Consider the following 19,268-nt stretch of genomic DNA (forward strand, 5'->3'; position numbering starts at 1 on the left):
TTCGCGCTGGTGCGCGTGCATTGACGTTCGATAGAACGTGACACAGCGCATGCGTGTTCCTAACACGTGTTCTTCTAACGTCACTATTTACCTATTTACAAAGAAAATATTGACTTCTTTTGAAAACTTTACATTGCATACAAAAGTTTTATTAAGTTGTAACTGTAGATTATTTCACATGTTGTTTATAGCAACTTACATGAGTATGACAAATCCTATTTATAGCGCAGACATTTGAATAATTATCTTGAGTAGGCCACTGGTTACCATTTATGTTTGCGTTTATCTGCGTTTGCATATTTAAAGTGTGTTTCTTTTGTATTTGCCCAAATAAACACCAGTCACGTCAAATAAATTGCTGATAGGCCTACACACTGAAACGTTTTTAAGGGTGACTAAGTGTTTTGATTTACTCAAAACATGACTGCTGCATCTTGATTATGGCTACATACAGACTGCATATTGTGCATAATGTTTTAGTTTGTGACCAGCATTTGAAAAACAACTCAGACAGATTGTTTAAAAATATGAAAATAATCAAGCTTTATTTGATTAAACCCTTTCTGTGCTGCTGAGTCAGACTCATTCTCATTCTCATATGGGCTCCTCCAGCATCATAAGGCCAAAAAACTGGGCCGGACTCTCACAGAGAGCTGCTCCCAGTACTTGCGCTATGGGCAGATGCCGAGACCACACAGCACCCAAACTCATTTTTGTACAAGACAAATTTTTCAACTTGACAAAATGTAAACATCCATCATTAAAAAGATCTAGCTGCTGCTAAATTTTGAATGCCTACATTGATGTTTGCAGAGTGATATGGCAGTAAAAGCAAGAAGTGGTACCTAAACTGCTGTTTATATGTCAATATGACAATACTAATAATTAATATAAGGAAGTAAAAAAGAGAAATAAGAAAAGTTGAAATTTGCATTGGCGACAAGAGTGAACTCTAGCTCTACAGAAAACGGTAGATTAACTAATTCCAGTTACTTACAAATGTTGTCCATACACGACTAACCGAACTTCTGCTAAAGATATTGCTAATATTTAAATGGCGTATTAAGGTGTAGGATGTTGTCATGATCATCCACTGGTTGCTGATTCAGTGGGATGTAGGAACAGGAAGTGTCCTCATATAATGCCGTACTGGGTCAGCTCATGTAATTCCAGGTGACTGTATGCCTCCCACGGACAGATCACGTTAAAGTCTGCGAGAGAGAATATGATTACAAATGCACATGATCTTAAAGAACTAAAAAATATTTAATAATACTTTTGTGACTTTTTTCATACCAGTTCCCAGCCATTCCATTCCAGGAATGTCTTCACCAAATCTGAGAATAACAACATTAATATTAAAGCTGCAAGCAGCATTTAGCGGGGTTCAAGCCTTTAAGGCCTTTTAAGCACATAGGCATTAAAGTCATTAAGTTTTATTTAGCAAGATTTTAAACACTAAAATAATAGATGGAAAAGTCCATTTACAGTCAATATAGGCAATTTAACATAGGAAATGCATGGTTCTTATAGCTTTTTAACAGTTATAGCGCCACCTATAGTCCGATCTCTTTAAAACTTTGCATGCTTCATCAGCATGTCATGCCACATATACCCAACAATTTTCGTGAATTTTTGAGCTTCCCTTTTGAGTTAGCGCCAACTAGTGGCCGATTTCTTTCAAAATTCTTACAGACCTCTAGGACCATGAGTCAAACATGCCCACCGAGTTTCGTTCCGATCGACCTCTGTTAACCCCATCTAATAGGTGCTCAAACTTCATTGGCCGATGGCGGCCATGTTTTTTTAGATACACCAATGTCCTCATAGACATACATGGTGCCTTGGACCAAGACACTGCCTACCAATTTTCAAGTCAATCGGACTAGTGGTCACGTGGTTATAGCCCTTTTCATGTTTTTTTAACATTATAGCGCCACCAAGTGGTCAATCGTCGCGATTTTTTTATTGAGACCAAAGAATGAGCCCATACACATGTTTACCAAGTTTGGTGAAGATAGCTCATTTCCTTCTTGAGTTATAGCCTTTTTAGTAAAATAGGCTCCGCCCACAACATTCTTTTTCCACCCCTTAGCAACCGTGAATCGAAATTTCAACTTTTTCTCAATGAATATTGATATACAGACTACAGAGAACATTTTGCCACTGGTTTGGTTTCAATCGGTCAAAAAACCAGGGACTAGTTCGTAAAAGTAGTTTTTCGACAAAATTCAAAATGGCGGAAAAATTTTCATGACGGAAATGAAATCGGAGATATACGTTTTGTTCACCAAGGACTCAGCTTTCCAATGATATAAGACACTTGATTGTGGACCAAAGGGTTTAGGAGTTATGACCCATTTCGCGCTTTTGGTCGCTGTAGCGCCACCTATTGGCCAATCGGGGTCATACTTTCTGAGGTTCTCCCCAAATTGAGGACTACCTTCGGGTAAAGTTTCAAAGTTCCACGCTTTACGGTTTGGTCTGCACGATGCGTTTTAGCGGAGAATAATAATAATAATAATAATAAAAATCAGTACAATTACAATAGGGTTTCAGCACTTCGTGCTTGAACCCCTAATTAAGACACATACAGCATGCTGATCCATCCAAGAACAAACTAAAGGCAGTTAAAGTAGTTGTACCCAATGACACCCTTTTTGGGGGGTTTGCTCTTGAACTGCCGCGTTGACCTCTGTTTGAACTTGGGCGGGCCCTTGTGAGGACTGCCGGGAGCCATGGTACGTGTGGCAAGCTTGCAGCTCGCTTTAGGCTTTAAGACCTCCATATACACAAAGGAAACTAATGGCAAGTACTGTGCACTGGTTTGATGATGATCTGTAAGAGATTGAGGGTTGAGAGATTGCTGTTTGGCCTTCAAAAGTTGGCAAATAAACAAGCAAAGTATTCTGTTATTCCACTATGGCATTGGGTATTGTTTATATATCACACTTCATACTCAATATAAAATGTTTTAAATAAAAACATGAATATGCATAAAAGATGCATAGCGTCGTTTTAATAATTTAAGTAATTAAAAATGAATAAAGGAAGAAGAACATGTTAAATATATAAATATAATTGAATATTAAGGAAAATAATATAACGGTTAAATTATTTCCACTAAAGTTTAATGATGATTGATTAAAGATTTGTAGTTGTATAATCCACATGGGAATTGGAGGCCATTTATAAAGAGTACCTATAGGTCACCTGTTCTGACCAGATGAATAGACTGTGCATAATAATAATCATAAATCCCTGGGCTGTCAGACTCAGTGCATGTGATAATAAACAAGGTTCCTTTAACCCTTCTTACAATGATCAAGCCCCCTCTAATCTGCTGTCCAGAGGGTTTCTCAATTAATCCCATTAGATGAAGGTCAGCGCACATAAGCAGAATTTGTCCTTTTATAAGCGGAAGCACATAAGAGTTAATTGCTTATGTTTACTGTGCAGTAATACAGTAATGAGAAAGAGTGGTACCAAACATATCTGGACATGTAAGACATGCTAAAAATGTCTGAATGCCATTGCATTAGATTTAAAAAAAAAAAAAGCAAGTGACGAATCACATCTAAATTTTTTAGTTGGCCGAATTGAAATTCCATGAATTGATGCAGTTTAATTCACAGAAATTCCTTTCAGCCAACTGAGAAATTTAGATGTGATCAGTCACTTGAAATTGGAGACCTGAATTTTTTTTTCTCAAAAGCTGCAGTATCTTTTTCCCCCTGTCATTTCAGTGTTTTTTAAATCACTGTTTTGGTCATTCTAGTGGATGTATGAAGTCAGTTCTCATTCATCAAAGGATCGTTCACACCCAGGGGCGTCAGACTGGGGGGATAAAGGGTACCGAGTACCCAGGTCCCAAAGCTGGGGGGGCCTTTAGAAGTCAGTAAGTCAGTAGTTTTCTATACATTAATCAGAGTGTGGCTTATTTTGTTTACGTTTTAAGTGTTTTTATGATAAAAATGCAATACCCTACCCATTGGTATCACTGTGGTATTTGGTACGGGGCCCAGCAAGATGGTTTGTACACAGGGCCCAAAATTTGGTGCTACGCTGCTGTTCACACCAGTCAAAAAGTCAAACCCTAGTTAAACATACCTGAACCAGCTAATCAAGGTCTCCAGGATTAATAGAAACTTCCAGGCAGAGGCCAGTTGCATAAACTCAATGTGCATACTATCCATCCTAAATAGTATGTGACATAAGTAATATTAAATACTATTTAGAGCGGATAGGGTGGATAGTATTGCACATTGGGATGCAGAGATAGTCATTAATATGCTAATAGTCATTAAGATAGTCTTTACAACTAGTCTGATCATCTAGTCTGACCATCTACCAAGTAGTTATGGCTAATCATTGATTATTTTTGACCAATCTAAATGCAACTGACTTTAAAAAGTTATGACCAGAATTAAATGACTAGTTTATGCAACAGGCCACAGATGTTTAGGATCTTACACGACAGTGTAAGTGTAGTTCAGAAAAATTCTAACAAAGATAACGAGAGTAACTATATTAGCGTGGTTATTCAGCTGTAAAAAAATTGTTCTGAAAGTAAACGAATTAGAATGATTATTAAAGCTTTGCTGTTATAGTTATCGTCCTTCACTCTAAAAAATGGTGGGTTAAAAACAACCCAAGTTGGGTTGAAAATAGACAAACCCAGAAATTGGGCTGTTTGAATAGGTCCATTTAGGGTTCAAACTATAAAATTTCAACTAACAAAAAAACTAACAGAAACAATACATATCTTTTTTTACCAAACACATCAGGTGATTTTACCAATATATGTATTTATATATTAGTTAAAAAAGATATGTTAAAAAAGATACGATTACAAATATTTAAAGTCAAAATGTTTGAATGTCATTGTTGTGCTATTTATTTTTTTAAAAAGACAGCACAAGCACACCTATCAAGTAAATGTTTCACAAAAAGTGGTGTATAGGTTTGAAATGATTATGTATATATATATATATATATATATATATATATATATATATATATATATATATATATATATATATATACACACACACATACAGAGAGAGATATATAGATATATATATATATTTAAATATATATGATTATATATTTCAATTAATATATGCCAACACATATAATTCTATTAGCTACAACTCAAACATTTACATAACTAAAACATTACACATCTTTTTCCTATTCTAGATGATGTGCTAAACGATATGTTTCTAAACCAGATGTACTCACCTGCTGGTCTTTTCTCTCGGGTTGTGTGTGTGTGTCGAGGTGATCAGGACGTGGCTCTCTGTCAACACACGTGCTCATATCAGCTCTTATATAGTTCTGAGCATCATAAGATGATTATTTCTGCACATGTTGGCCCTTCCTCTTTCCAAAACATTGCAGCTGTCATCAACCCTTAAAAGGTGAGTTAAGGCAACATCCACAGATATGAGATTAATCCTGTTTGTTTTCCATAGTTCATGCAATATTAAATTAGACACAGGGGGTTTGGTTGATTTTGATTAGGGACTTTTTTTGTTTTTGCTTTAGGGTTTGTTTATAATCGTTGTCTAATTGGTTGGCTATATTTTTCGAAATACAAATATTTACATATATTATCAGTATAACAATTTAACTGAAAATAATAAATAGAATATTCCATAAATCACTACCAATTTTGTTTAGGCACACAGACAGAACTGTCAGCTCACAAATTCACACCCATGACACTGGACGTGTGATGATCCTGATCTTCTACTTATCAACAGTTTTTTTGAATCACCTGTCCAGAAATCCCCCGTGTGTGCTGTGAGTCCTGGCTTCAGTTTGATCAGCAGTCTGTCAGATAATCTCCACATCTCCATCCATTCAGAGAAAAGATTAGCATCTCAAACCTGAGCAAACACACACAACACTAACTCAACTGCAGTATCAGTATCATTCCCTTCTGACTTACACAGTCAAAAAATGGATGAACTGTTTTAACTGAAAGTCCTAAAAAAAAAAATGTGTCATTGTTTTGTGTCAAGATGCACATCATTAATGTTGTTTTTGTTTTGTTTTCTAAATACACATTTATAACAGAATGTCCTAATTGAACTAATGCCTAATCCTGGCTTAGTCTAAGCCCTGTCTGTGAAACCAGGCCTCTATAGCATATTTCTGGTATTTTATACACCTTTTAGAGACAAGAGATCATTTCAATGTAATGTCTGTTTATCAATCACAATGTGCCACTGCCACATCAGACAATTAATTCCATGAGCCACAGTGTACAATTCTATATCATGAAACATCACAATGATACAAAATAATTCGTGTTTGCAAGGCAGGTATGGCTATTACTTGTACTTGAGTAGTAAAATAAGTTTAAATATAGAAAAATAATGAACCAGTGACAGAGCCATATCGTCATACGCTGGCTGTAGAGAGGATAGGAGATGATAAACCAAAACAGTCATTATTATTCTTATTAATCCACAAACAAAACATGTGGAAGGAATCTGGAAGTGGATTTCCTAATTATTTTTATTTCCAAGCAAAGAATGAAAAAGAAAGTATATTGGGGATTTGAATCATGTTCAGTTTCTTGTACACTTAACAAAAGGATTATTAGGAACACCATACTAATACTGTGTTTGACCCCCTTTCGCCTTCAAAACTGCTGTAATTCCACATGGCATTGATTCATCAAGTTGTTAAAAGCATTCTTTATAAATATTGGCCCGTATTGATACACTGTAAAACATGATTTTATGGCAAAGTAAATAAAACAGGAAAAATTATGAATATTTTGCTTAGAATAATCTTGTAAAAGTGAAAACTTTAGAATATTAAGTAAAATCTAAACATGTACTCAATTTTTACTTGTAAATATTAGACATCCAACAGACAAGTACATTTCACTTGTGACTTTCTGGCATATTTACACAAATTAATAAATTACTAATAAAAAATTAAGAAGCTATTAAAAAAAAATCAAGTAAAATTTGCGTCGTCTTGGAGGAAGGAAGCTGCGCATGTGGAAAGAACCGCGACCGCTGAGGGCTTCTCTGATCTGCACTGCACTCAAGTCTCGTCCACGGTCTAGACAGGTAAGCAATAAACAGCATTATATAGTCGATTTTTTGATTTATTTTATTCAGTAAATGTAATTTCATGCAATGGTTGTGCTGTCATTACCTAATTCTGTATATTTCAACAGTTTGAGTGTTTTAATGACGAGCCACCTTCCTAGAACGTTAGCAGTATAACGTAAGCTTTTGCTAAGTTGAACAAATTAACAGTCTTCAATGTCCAATTTTGGTGAGCTCGTGCAAATTGTAGCCTCTTTTTCCTATTTGTAGTGGAGATGAGTGGTACCCGGTGGGGTCTTCATTGCTGCATACCTCAGTTGTAATGAGTGGTTATTTCAGTCAAAGTTGCTCTCCTATGAGCTTGAATCAGTCGGCCCGTTCTCCTCTGACCTCTAGCATCAACAAGACATTTTCGCCCACAGGACTGCCGCATACTGGATGTTTTTCCCTTTTCACACCATTCTTTGCAAACCTTAGAAAATGGTTGTAAAACCATTATGCATTGAAGCAACTGCCATGTGATTGGTTGATCATTGCATTAATGAAATATTGAACAGGTGTTCCTAATAATCCTTTAGCTGAGTGTATGTTAAAGGTGTCAGGAACAGGCTTTTTTTCTTTTTTTATACTGTTGTCTGAGGTCAACTAATGGCGTTTGTGTGGTTTTTACATTAAAAAAACTGATGTTAATGAGTAAATGAGTAATAGGCTATTTTCTACACTGGTTTTGAGGCTCTCTCCTGAACGCTGGGCTCTTGATGGGCTTGACGCACTGGAGACTTGGAAGTAAACACTCACGGCTAGGATTGGAGAAGATTTGCATATTTAATGAGCTTCACCTCCGCTGTCATATCTATGCCCCTGTCAGTTCACATGAGGGAGAGATTATTTTGAAAGTGGTAACTGCAACTTGTCTTTATCAAAAAAAAACACAATAATTTATTTCTCATCCATCCGTGATTGTGTTCGCTGACAAAAGCACTGGAATATAGTTTTTCCTTCCATCTAAAATTTGTATCATCACCATGTACCTTTAGGGCTCCATACACTCTAAAAAATGCTGGGTTAAAAACAACCCAAGTTGGGTTGAAAATGGACAAACACAGAAATTGGGTTTTTTGAATAGGTCCAGTCATTGGGTTCAAACAACTAAATTTCTGGATTTGTACATTTTCAACCCAACTTGAGTTGTTTTTTTTAACACAGCATTTTTTGTGTAGTAACATAAATCAATGATGCACAAACATAAATTGAAAATGGATATTTAGATATTTAGATTCCTCAGAATCTACAGTAAAAGACACATAGCATGTTTGATGATTTTGTTTAAATATGAACAACAAGACATTCGCAATTTTGGCATCATCAAAAGTATGTTCAGAAATAGTAGGCCTAAAAAATCTATTTCTTCATTGTAAGTACAGAAAGGAGTTCATCCGCAAGGAGTTTTCTTTGACTTGATCCCAAATATACTGGATTCAAGTAAGCAAGAGTTTTCCAATTAAAAGTGCCTAGCGCCACTGTGTGGCAAGTATAGACCTAAGACTATGTTCATTTGAGTTTTATAAAATTCATATAGAAAAGAATTGAATCGTTGCTGGGATTTTACATATTCAAGTCAGTTAGTAAACTTAATTAAGATTATGAACTTACATTGTAAGTTGACTATTGCCTACATTTAGTTTGTAATTAAATTAACTACACAGAATATTGTAGGCCTACATGAATTCTCTTTGGACTCGTTTATTGAATAAAACTGTCAACTGCAGGCCATATTCAGATTAACCCACCGCTAAGCTTCAAAAGTCAAAATTAAAAACTGCTTTCCATGTCAGAATGAATTGAGATAAGAATTGATATAATCTTCTTTGACTTCATTATGATTAAGTAAAAGTGAGACAGACAACAACAATTAATACAGAAATGATTGCACAAATATTTCAGATGCTTAAGATTACTATTACACTATACATTTTCAATTTTTTTCCCCCAATTTATTCATTTCTTACGAAGCTAATTCAAATCCTGTTAGAAAAACATCAGATGATCACTGGAGTGGAGATCATTATAAAACAGCAGATTCTTCTCATAATCCACAAACATCCCAACCATATAGAAAAGAAAAACATTTACTCATGAAATTGCTATTAAATATCACAAATAATTACAAAGAAATGGCAAGTAACACATTGAATTAAAAATGAAATTTAAGTAGAAAGACTGATAGCATTTTCTTGCTAAATGCCCTCTAATAATCTTTGATTTATTTATAACTGGTAACTTTACAGCATTATAAACAAAGATTAAAATACTGCAGGAGACATGTTTTTCACAAACACTTTTTGTTATACTGGTTGAAACGCTCTTCACATCCTGATAGCAATCAATAAAGTGGTCTAAATAATTTATCTTCTGTCAAAGTCTCAATACATGTTCATCCAATGCAATTAGTGTGTGTGTGTGTGTGTGTGTGTGTGTGTGTGTGTGTATATATATATATATATATATATATATATATATATATATATATATATATATATATATATATATATATATATATATATATATATATATATATATATAAAACGAATCAATGGGTTTTTGTAAGAACACCTTAACCACGTTATAAAGTAAAGTAGCTTCTGCCAGACCACCTTCCATATTAAACTGACATTTGTTAAAATCACCCCGATTGTCTGAAAGAAGAAAGTCATATACACCTAGGATGGATTGAGGTGGGTGAGTAAATCATAAAGCAATTTTCCTTTTTGGGGGAACTATTCCTTTAATGTGACCCTAGTAGTTGAAGCTCAAATCGTCCGTGTTTCCCAACACAGTTGGAGGTGGGGCTTGAAAATATCATCATCATACAATGTGTTATGAAGTCTAATAATATTATGTAATTTACAATTCATTAATTTATGGACTACAAAAGATATTCGTTTCATTATAACCTGGTAATAAAAAAAATATTTTTACATTATGTTATAATATAAAAATCGGACCTAATATAACCAATTTCTTCATTGTAAATACCAAGGGCGTAGGTTTGGTCTCCGCTTTGGTGGGGACATCCCACCAGGTTTGCCCAGATTATATAGTCTGTTATTTATGTTACCGAATATGAAAATGCACCATAGTTTATTAATACGTCTATTAATTTATGAGGCTCTTTAGTCCAAATTATCCTGTACCAAAATAATAATAAAACAAAATACTCTTTAATTTTCAAGTTCATAAATGATTTTCAAAACTGATTAAAAAAAAAAAAAAAACATTTCTGGCTTTTGTATTGAGTATAATAACTGCATATAAATGAGGGAGAAAAAACATGTAAATCTGATGCTGCACACAAACTAACAATGCATCAGAGCCAGTGTTGTTACTAATCTTTGACATGCCCAGGACTGTGATAAAATGTCGAAAAATATCCAGTCCACAATCACTTTTTATATTGAAAATAAGTTATTTTGTGTGCATGTTTTTTTTCCAAATCAGTTTTTGAAAATAATTTATGAACTTGGCAACATAAGAGTGATAAGAGTGACAATTAAACAATGACAACAGCTCAACAATAAACATGGAATCAAGTATGTAAACTTGCAACAGAGTCTTCATATGTATTCAACATAAAGAAATTCATGCAGGTTTGGAACAACTTGAGGGTGAGGAACTTATGAAAGATTTTACATGTTTGGGTGCACTGTCTCTTTAAGCAGTCATTCCGACCCAGTAACCATTTTACTGACAATTGTGAAATTCAAAAATGTTTAATTTTCTTTATTAATTTACTATTATGACTATATTATTATGTAATTATTTGTCCTATTTTAATCTAAATATTTTTTAAATGTCAAACTGCTAAATGATAAATTAATAACATTAATTAGGCTATAATCTATTAATTAACCGGTCTAATGTCTAGAAAAATAAGTCTGCCAAGCTCTGATAATGTATGGAATAATATATGAATATATTATCCATTAAAAAACAATAGGCCTAACTTACCTTTAGTTCACGGATGTGTCTGTCATCGCATGCTTTAAGTCAGACAGTCTGAGACACTGAAATGGTTCTCTGCAAAGTGTGCAGTTCCTCGTGAGTTACTGGACAAACTCACTGACCCCTTTGTTTCTATTCATCCCTATATCTGGAAATTCTCTTGCGTTCAAAGTGTGGACGCGAGCTCGACATGTTTTTAAAAAACCGCGCAGGTTTCCAGCGCATGCTCTCGAGACTCTGTCGCTATGGCAGCAAAGCCGCTAAAACGCAAACTTGCTGTACGCGTCATTTTGCTTGTAAATAAGGGACGATTCCGTATTTCATGGGACTGGCAACTGTTTCTTTTGTTTCGTCCTGGCCGTCGGAATCGATCCATATAGCAGCACGAAGGAGTTCGCTAAAATATTGGTGGGGACAATTTTGCCATCTTAAAATATTGATTGGGACTAGTACCTAGCGTCCCCCCCTAAACCTACGCCCATGGTAAATACAGATAATCTGCGATAAACCTTGTTTTGAGTTGATACCAAATACACTGTTACACTCAAGAGTTTACCAATTAAAAATAAGTAGTTAGCACCACCTTCTGGCAAGAATAGAGATAACAGAATGTTGGACTATCCCTTGGTTGATAGACACCTACAGAATAGAATACCTTTGTGTATTTTACCATGACATTTAGGTATTGTTCCATATACATGCATTATAAAAACATCTACGTGTTCAAAGTAAATGTATTTAAGGTTGTAAACTCACATTAAGTATTGCCACTTTTTATTAGGTGTAATTAGGTCGGGCTTTAACTATGCACTTTTTAAAGTCAATCAGTCAATGCACTTATTGTGTAAATACATGTTTTTACAATGTTCTTATTTTTTGTATTTGCTTGTAATTAAATCTGTATTTAATCTCAGAAATTACACATTGTTGACCCTGTATCAATAGCAGCACAAGTGTTTTGCAACAGAATATGAACACAGTAACTACATTTTACTTATGTATTTACAGTTAAGGACACCTAATATAAAGTGGGACCGTATAGCCTTGAAGATATTTATTACACAAATTTAGTATAATTGAATCACCTACAATATTGTCCATATTTCCTGTGGACTCATTTATTAAATAACAGTGTCAACTGTGGCTGTGGAGGTTGTGCCATTATGTAAATGAGCATCTTGTTGCATTGCAGCCTATTTTTGTATTATCAAAGTCACGCTTAAAAAAAAACACTTTTCAGCTAATTGCGAAGTTCCTGGGAAGGATAAGATGGAAAAAGAATGTATTATAGGCCAGCTAGTATATCCTCCTCGTTAGAGCATCCAACTCTCATGCCGGTTGACCCGGGTTCGAGTCACGCTTGGAGCGAGCGGTTACATATACATCAAATGCTTAATATTACTATCATACTAATCCCAGATTAAACAGAGCCTTAAAATAGTCCCAGACTAAAATGCAAGTTTGAGCTGATTTAACTGAAAGCAACTTGCACTCATATATCTTCAAATATCAGTGCTGTTGTTTCAAGATGCACATCAGCAATGTTTTTTTCTAAGGCATTTTTTTATAAATGCTACTTAAATGTCCTAATTGTACTAAGGTCTAATCCTGGCTTAGTCAAAGCCCTGTCTGTGAAACTGGGTCTAAATCCTTTAACATATTTCCAAATAAGAAATTTCGAAAGATGCTAATTCTGATCTCATCATCACAGATGATCAGTGATTCAGTGGAGATTTTACACCAATCAGGATTAAAAGTAATAAATGGATACAGTTTCTAATTAAAAGCCAGTCTGACCACTGCTAAATCCCACTCACTTTGCTCCATCACATAAATACACCCTGGGGAACATCCATCCATCATTTTCATAAAATATGTTATTTTGCCTCTATATGGTGCTGTGTTGTCATTTATCACTTCTTCCTCATCTTCTGGCACATTGAGGAATGAATGAGCGGAATCAGCATTTAGAGTTACATTTTCTGTTAAAATAATAATTATTTATTTTAATAGGCATTAGATATACTATACTATACAATACTATACAATACTATACTATACTATACTATACTATACTATACTATACTATACTATACTATACTATACTATACTATACTATACTATACTATACTATACTATACACTACACTACACTACACTACACTACACTACACTATTAAATTGCATTAGACCTATACTACTAATGCAATTTAATTTGACATAAACAAAACATGGCACATATAAAATATGCATTTCATAATTTGGGATAATTGGATTTGATTGCATTTATCAACTGATAATTGGTATTTTATCTCAAAGTTAAAAAAAAAATATTATATTTGGTCATCTGTGAGTTAAAAATCCTGTAGTGGAAGACAGTCCTTCTGATTGCATTGGCCTCCATCAAGAGTGCAGGGGACATGCAAGCGTTTTCGTTTCAACAAATCATGCCAAGAATTCGGTACAGGCAATTCTCTCGTGATCTGAGACCTCCGAATACGTACCTAAGGTTCTTACTACTCCCTTCAGGGACCAGGTGGCAAGCTTCTGCCCTCGGAGGAGGCAGACCCAGCCCTAGCTTTGCTTTGTCCCCTCTGCTCTCTGCACCTGTATGTGGGCCGAACCAAGTTTAAGGACCTCAAACCAGCTCTTTATCTGTTATGGATCGCCCACTGGATAGTGGATGCCATCGCCTTGGCGTATCAAACCTTGCCTGGTCGGGTTGCGAGCCACTAAAAGGAGTTTTGCCTCATCCTGACCGCTGGTACCCAGTGTCTCGCTGACAGGTATTGACAGGTATTTGTAGAGCTGTGGGCTGGGTGACACCAAACACGTTCTCTAGATTCTATAGCCTTCATGCAGTGCCGGTATCCTTTCATGTGCTCGCCTCAAGTAGCCAGTAACACCTCTCTGTGTCGGCTTGCTGCACCCATACCCCTCCCATGGACCAAGTGCGCTTATTTCTCCAGTAGAATTCCCTAACTGGCCAGTCCATATGTGTAACTTCCAGCTGATACCTCCTTTCGGGCAGGATGTGGATTCCACAGTGTTCCCTTCCCCTGCTATGGACACACTTTCCCCAGTGTTATCCAATAGTGTCACTGAGTGGGTTAGCAGTGACTGACTTGCTTTACGTGAGCCCTGTCCCATCTTCCATCCCAAGGTGCTGGGGGATTAGGGGGCTTATTTGGGCCAGTTGGAAGACCATGGCATTTTCCAAGGGATCCCATAATGTTGGTGACTTTGACGCAACTTTGAACGTGACCGACTGAAAGGAAACATCCTGTTGCCACATGGGTGTGACTGTACAGGGCAGTATCACATCTTCATCAGCTACAGCAAACAGAGGATCACTGTGTTTGATTGTACTACTTCAAACCACTACTTTAAACCACTCTGTTACAAGAGGGGAAAAGGCAGAGCTAAACTGCATGTCATAAAGGTTGTGTGTTCTACAGTTAAACATATACACAAGTATTGTGCACTTAGATTGGATTATTGTAATAGGCCTATTTCATTTTTCATGAAGCCTAGTTTTCTACATGCATGTGTTTGGTCTGCTTTTTTCACAAGATAATAAAACAATTCTGACTTGCATCTATATTTTATGTTTGTTTGTTTATTTGGTATTGAAGGGGGGAGTGGGCCGACACCCTTGCCTCTTCATCATATGCATCTTCATCATTTGCATCTTATCCTTTTGAATGATTTTGAATAACCTCATGAATTTAATAATCAGTTATTATCCTTTCAAAATAATGAATTATTGACAATCAATTTTATGTGATCATTAATACATTTAACTATTATTTAATATGATTTTGACTCTATGTCTGCTGTATGGTGTCTAATTTGCTTTCCAGAGACGGTCTGACAAAGACAGTCTGACCCCTATCTATGTGCCCTGACATTGATAGCCTGACCTCTATCTCTGGGTCCTGACCAACAGGGCCTTGGAGAGAAAGTTAGAACTTCCAAGAGGTGAATCCTGCCTGTTGTTAGTAACCCCAGGACAGGAAGGGGTGGGAGGATTTGAGTCTCCCAATTGTGATTTCTTCCCATTTATATAGTGTGATTTTTCCCATTGATAGAAGTACATTTTTGTCTTTATATTTCTTTATAGAATGAGGTGGATGATATTAGTCATACTTTTCTTTCTGGAGATGTGTTTGTCATGTGGTGTTGATATCTTGTTCTGTTGATAAGCTCACTACTGCGCTAACCTTGGAGGAGAGATGTGCCCTAGAGTCTTGTGTGTGTGTGTGTGTTACATGTTCTGTGCAGGTCTATGGACTGGATTGGACCGCTTTCTCACACCCTAGACCTCTTGGCGTCTTTCTAGGACTCCCCTGAAGTCAACACTACCCCAATCTTGGGGTTGTCTGATGTATACATCCTAATTAACAACAACAACATCTCCTATCTATTCTCGCGTGACACATTGTTTAGACTTTATGCCAATCAGTAATATTCCACGTGTTTGTAATGATGTAAATCATGCCCTTGAAATTGGTATAACTGGTGTGGTAATTTTGTGTAGAGTAGAGTCTGGCCTGATACCGCCCTGAGAGACTCTGAAGCTGACTCTACTGATGAAACTGCAAACTATTCTTCAGTAAAATTCTCTCCGATGATTGAACATCCTGACTCCTGGTCTTCATTTCGCATATCTGGTCTATGGGTCAAAACTGTAACCCCTAACAGTATGTATCCATGTAATAAGGATAATTAACAATGAAACAGTTGGACAATGACCAGTTTATATACATTATCCCTTACATAAGTTATTTAATAAATCTCCTTCCCTCTTTTTTTTACACATGAACACACACCTCAGCTCTTCAAATAATTACCTGATCTTGAATCTGCAGCTCCAATAAATATCAGGAGTGTCAAACAAGTGTCAAACTTCCTCTCTGAAGGACATGGATGCAAAACACAAAACAAAACATGTATTATGTATTAAAAACACATAAAATGCTTTGTTAACGTGCATGCTTTTTAGTTTTTTTTTGTTACACATACTACATATATAATCTAAATGTAACAAAATCCTAGTTCATCTATGTATGTAACCTTATTTCTCAAATCTTCTTACCTTTACATCAACACTGTCCTCAGGAGTGTGAATAATGAGATTATATGATAGATCACAGAGTTCCTTCATGGTTTGGTTTTACTTTCGAATATCTCTAAACAACTTACTGTAAGTGATAACATAGTCCCTCCCATCATATTACTTAATAACCCTGGCTTCTGAAATCAATGTTTTCAGGCTTTAATATAGGGTTTATAACTTATGGAGGGGTGTGATTTAACTGGAGCGTTCTAAACTATGTGTACATCAAAATGTGATGGTCACTTAAATAAATAACTGTATTGTTTATGGTCATGTGACCTTGGGTGGCAATATTAATTTTAAAGCTATATGGTGGGAGAGTTCGAGTTAATGTATAAACAGAATCATCCAAGTTGTTTTGTTTTGTTCTGATATATTCAACACATTTTCGTCATGCACTTAAATCCCTGAGGCCTGTTGCATAAAGCTAGCTGAACAAACTCTGTGTTTAAGTGTAGGTTTAAAATGGATAAATCCAGATAAATCCAACTTGTTTAGATCCGATTCAGATCCAGAGTTTGCAAAAGCTGATTTATACTTCTGAGTCTGATCTACTGCATAGGTTATGCATTGGTTTTCATTTATTGTCATTGTCCATATTGCCGTGCAATTAGACATACAGACTGCTAGCAGGCAGTGTCTACGGGCATGTTGATAGTGTAACCACAGTATCAAAGCAAAAGCCAAAGAAGAAGCAACATGTTGTGTACGACCCTGTCCCAAATGGCACCCTAAACTCTCGCGGTCTTCCTCTGAGTCCGCACTTTCACGACGTAATGCCGCTTTGACTGCCGGGTAGAAGTCCTCTGCGTAGCTCGCAAACTTGCAAAGGGGACGCTCATGAGCACCCTTCTTTAAGCTTAAATGACGAATAGGACACCCTACGGCATGGGTGTCCAACCCTTCTCCTGGAGAGCTATCATCCTACAGATTTCCGTTCCAGCACTTCTCCAACACACCTGTCAGTAATTATCTAGCACCCTGATTACCATGATTAGCTGGTTCATGTGTGTTTGATTCAGGTTGGAGCTAAAATCTGCAAAAAGGTAGCTCTCCAGGATCAGGGTTGGACACCCCTGCCCTACGGTCTTGTGGCCATTGTAAGTCCACAAGACCGAAAGTGCACATGAACTGTGACATTTGGGACAGGGCCTACGTGGTTGGAGTCGCAGCAGCAGTTATGGGGGCAAATATACAGTGACTTCTCTTGCAGCTTGAGTTGTTGTCTTAAATACAAATCAATCATCTCTAGTTGACTAGCAGAGTTAAAGGGGTGGTTGCATACAATTTCTTTTTTTAACTTTAGTTAGTGTGTAATGTTGCTGCTTGAGCATAAACAGTATCTGCAAAGTTAGAGCGCAGAAAGCTCAATGCAAATGGAGATATTGTCTTTTAAAGTTATGGCAGTTTATTGCCTACAAAAACGGCCGGTTTGGACTACAACGAGCTTCTTCCCGGGTTGGTGACATCATAAACCCTTTCTAGTCACCTCAGATGTGACTTCTGCCTGTAATGGTAAGGGGCGTGGCGTTTCTGGACAACCTGTGCTTAGCACTTCAGCCAATAAAAATACAGGAAACTACATTTGGTCATCTAACCAATCTAAGACCATTGCGTTTTTCAGAGGGATGGGCTTCATAGAAGCAGGAAGCAAACGGGCCGTTCAGAGGACAGTGGAGACAGCGGTGTGGAATAAAGGTCTAAGAAAAATATGCCGTTTTTACAAAAAAAGAAGTATTAAGACATGTTATACTGCATCCCATAAAACACAACCAAGCCTAGAAAAAAAAAAACACGGAACCAACCCTTTAAAGGATTCTTTTAGGCTCTTCTTATATAGTCATCGCAGATATGACTTCTGCCCATAATGGTAAGAGGCGTGGCATTTCCGGACAACCTGTGCTTGGCACTTCAGCCAATAAAAATACAGGAAACTACATTTGGCCATCTAACCAATCTAAGACCATTGCGTTTTTCGGAGGGATGGGCTTCATAGAAGCAGGAAGCAAACGAGACAGTGGAGACAGCAGTGTGGAATAAAGGTCAAATATAAGAAAAATACGGCATTTATAAAAAGAAGAAGTATTAAGACATGTTATAGTGTGCCCCATAAACACAGCCAAGCCTAGAAAAAAAAACATGGAACCACCCCTTTAAATAAGTTAGTATTGGATAACACTAAGAAAGCGTGCCTATTCCGCTGGTAAAGGAACACTGCAGAAGCCACATCCTACCATGGCTTGAAGGAGTTATGTGGAGTATATCTGCTAACCCATAGGGCCGGAATACAAGAAAGTTTTAGGGGTGACTCCAGCCTTACCAGAAATGGGCTCTCACAACAAAGGTTTGCGCTAAGAAGCAACCATGGAAAGGACATATGGGATCCCCACAGGGTCACTCATATATGGTACCCATTCTAATACCGGTACTCAAGAATTCAGCAGGGCTAGTCCTGGGGCCAGATGCTCTGCCATGTCCGGCACCGAGGGGGATAGAGGACTCGACAGATTTTGCTCTGGAGAATATGAGCGCCATAGTTCAGGGTGCAGCAAGCCGTCAAAGAGCCCAGGCCTCTCGGTGCTTCCAAGGCGATGGCATCCACTATCGAGTGGGCCATCCCCTGCTTGGAGACAGCCTTTCCCTTCTGCTGGCCTCCGTACCAGACAAAGAGCTGATCTGAGGTCCTGAAGCTGTTAAGGGTGGGAGAGCCACTGGTTGGTTCCTGGCAGTAAAAGGTGCCATACACGACCTAGTGAGCTCCTCATGCACCTCCAGGAAGAAAGGGACTGGGGCGGAGCGCTGAGAACCAGCAGAGGCCCCCCCGAGAAACCTCTCAGTGGCCCGGGAATGCATAGCCATCATCTCCGGATCTGTATCGGGCACAGCTACCATTCCCGAAGGATGCAACTGCCCTGAATCGTCATCCCCAGAGAAGTCTGGCTCACCCTGCGTTGCAGCGATAGACACCCGGACGTCGGAGAGAGCTCCGATAAAACAACTCATCAACTTACAAGTCTCCTCACCTTCCACACTGGCACGAATTTCATGGTGATTAGCTATGATCAGGTCTGT

General features: G+C 37.1%; 1 protein-coding gene across 1 annotated transcript; it reads right to left on the minus strand.

Annotated features, from left to right (window-relative positions):
* Positions 1–1,051: 1,051 nt before the first annotated feature.
* pde6ga (phosphodiesterase 6G, cGMP-specific, rod, gamma, paralog a) lies at positions 1,052–17,279 on the minus strand. Its single transcript, XM_067429047.1, has 6 exons — positions 15,931–17,279; positions 5,783–5,894; positions 5,245–5,415; positions 2,646–2,838; positions 1,297–1,337; positions 1,052–1,211 (listed from the first exon to the last, which is right to left on the minus strand). The coding sequence occupies exons 4-6, from the start codon at positions 2,786–2,788 to the stop codon at positions 1,135–1,137; spliced, it is 261 nt and encodes an 86-aa protein (XP_067285148.1). The 5' UTR covers positions 2,789–2,838; positions 5,245–5,415; positions 5,783–5,894; positions 15,931–17,279; the 3' UTR covers positions 1,052–1,134.
* Positions 17,280–19,268: the final 1,989 nt, after the last annotated feature.

This window comes from Pseudorasbora parva, chromosome 2 (assembly GCF_024679245.1).
Source record: "Pseudorasbora parva isolate DD20220531a chromosome 2, ASM2467924v1, whole genome shotgun sequence".
Lineage (NCBI taxonomy): Eukaryota > Metazoa > Chordata > Actinopteri > Cypriniformes > Gobionidae > Pseudorasbora > Pseudorasbora parva.

Coding starts and splice junctions, on each gene's coding strand:
- pde6ga (XM_067429047.1), bottom strand. CDS start 2,788: ATGGAGGTCTTAAAGCCTAAAGCGAGCTGCAAGCTTGCCACACGTACC. Junction 1,338..2,645: donor CCCAAAAAGGGTGTCATTGG/GTACAACTACTT, acceptor TGTTATTCTCAG/ATTTGGTGAAGACATTCCTG. Junction 1,212..1,296: donor AATGGAATGGCTGGGAACTG/GTATGAAAAAAG, acceptor TCTCTCTCGCAG/ACTTTAACGTGATCTGTCCG.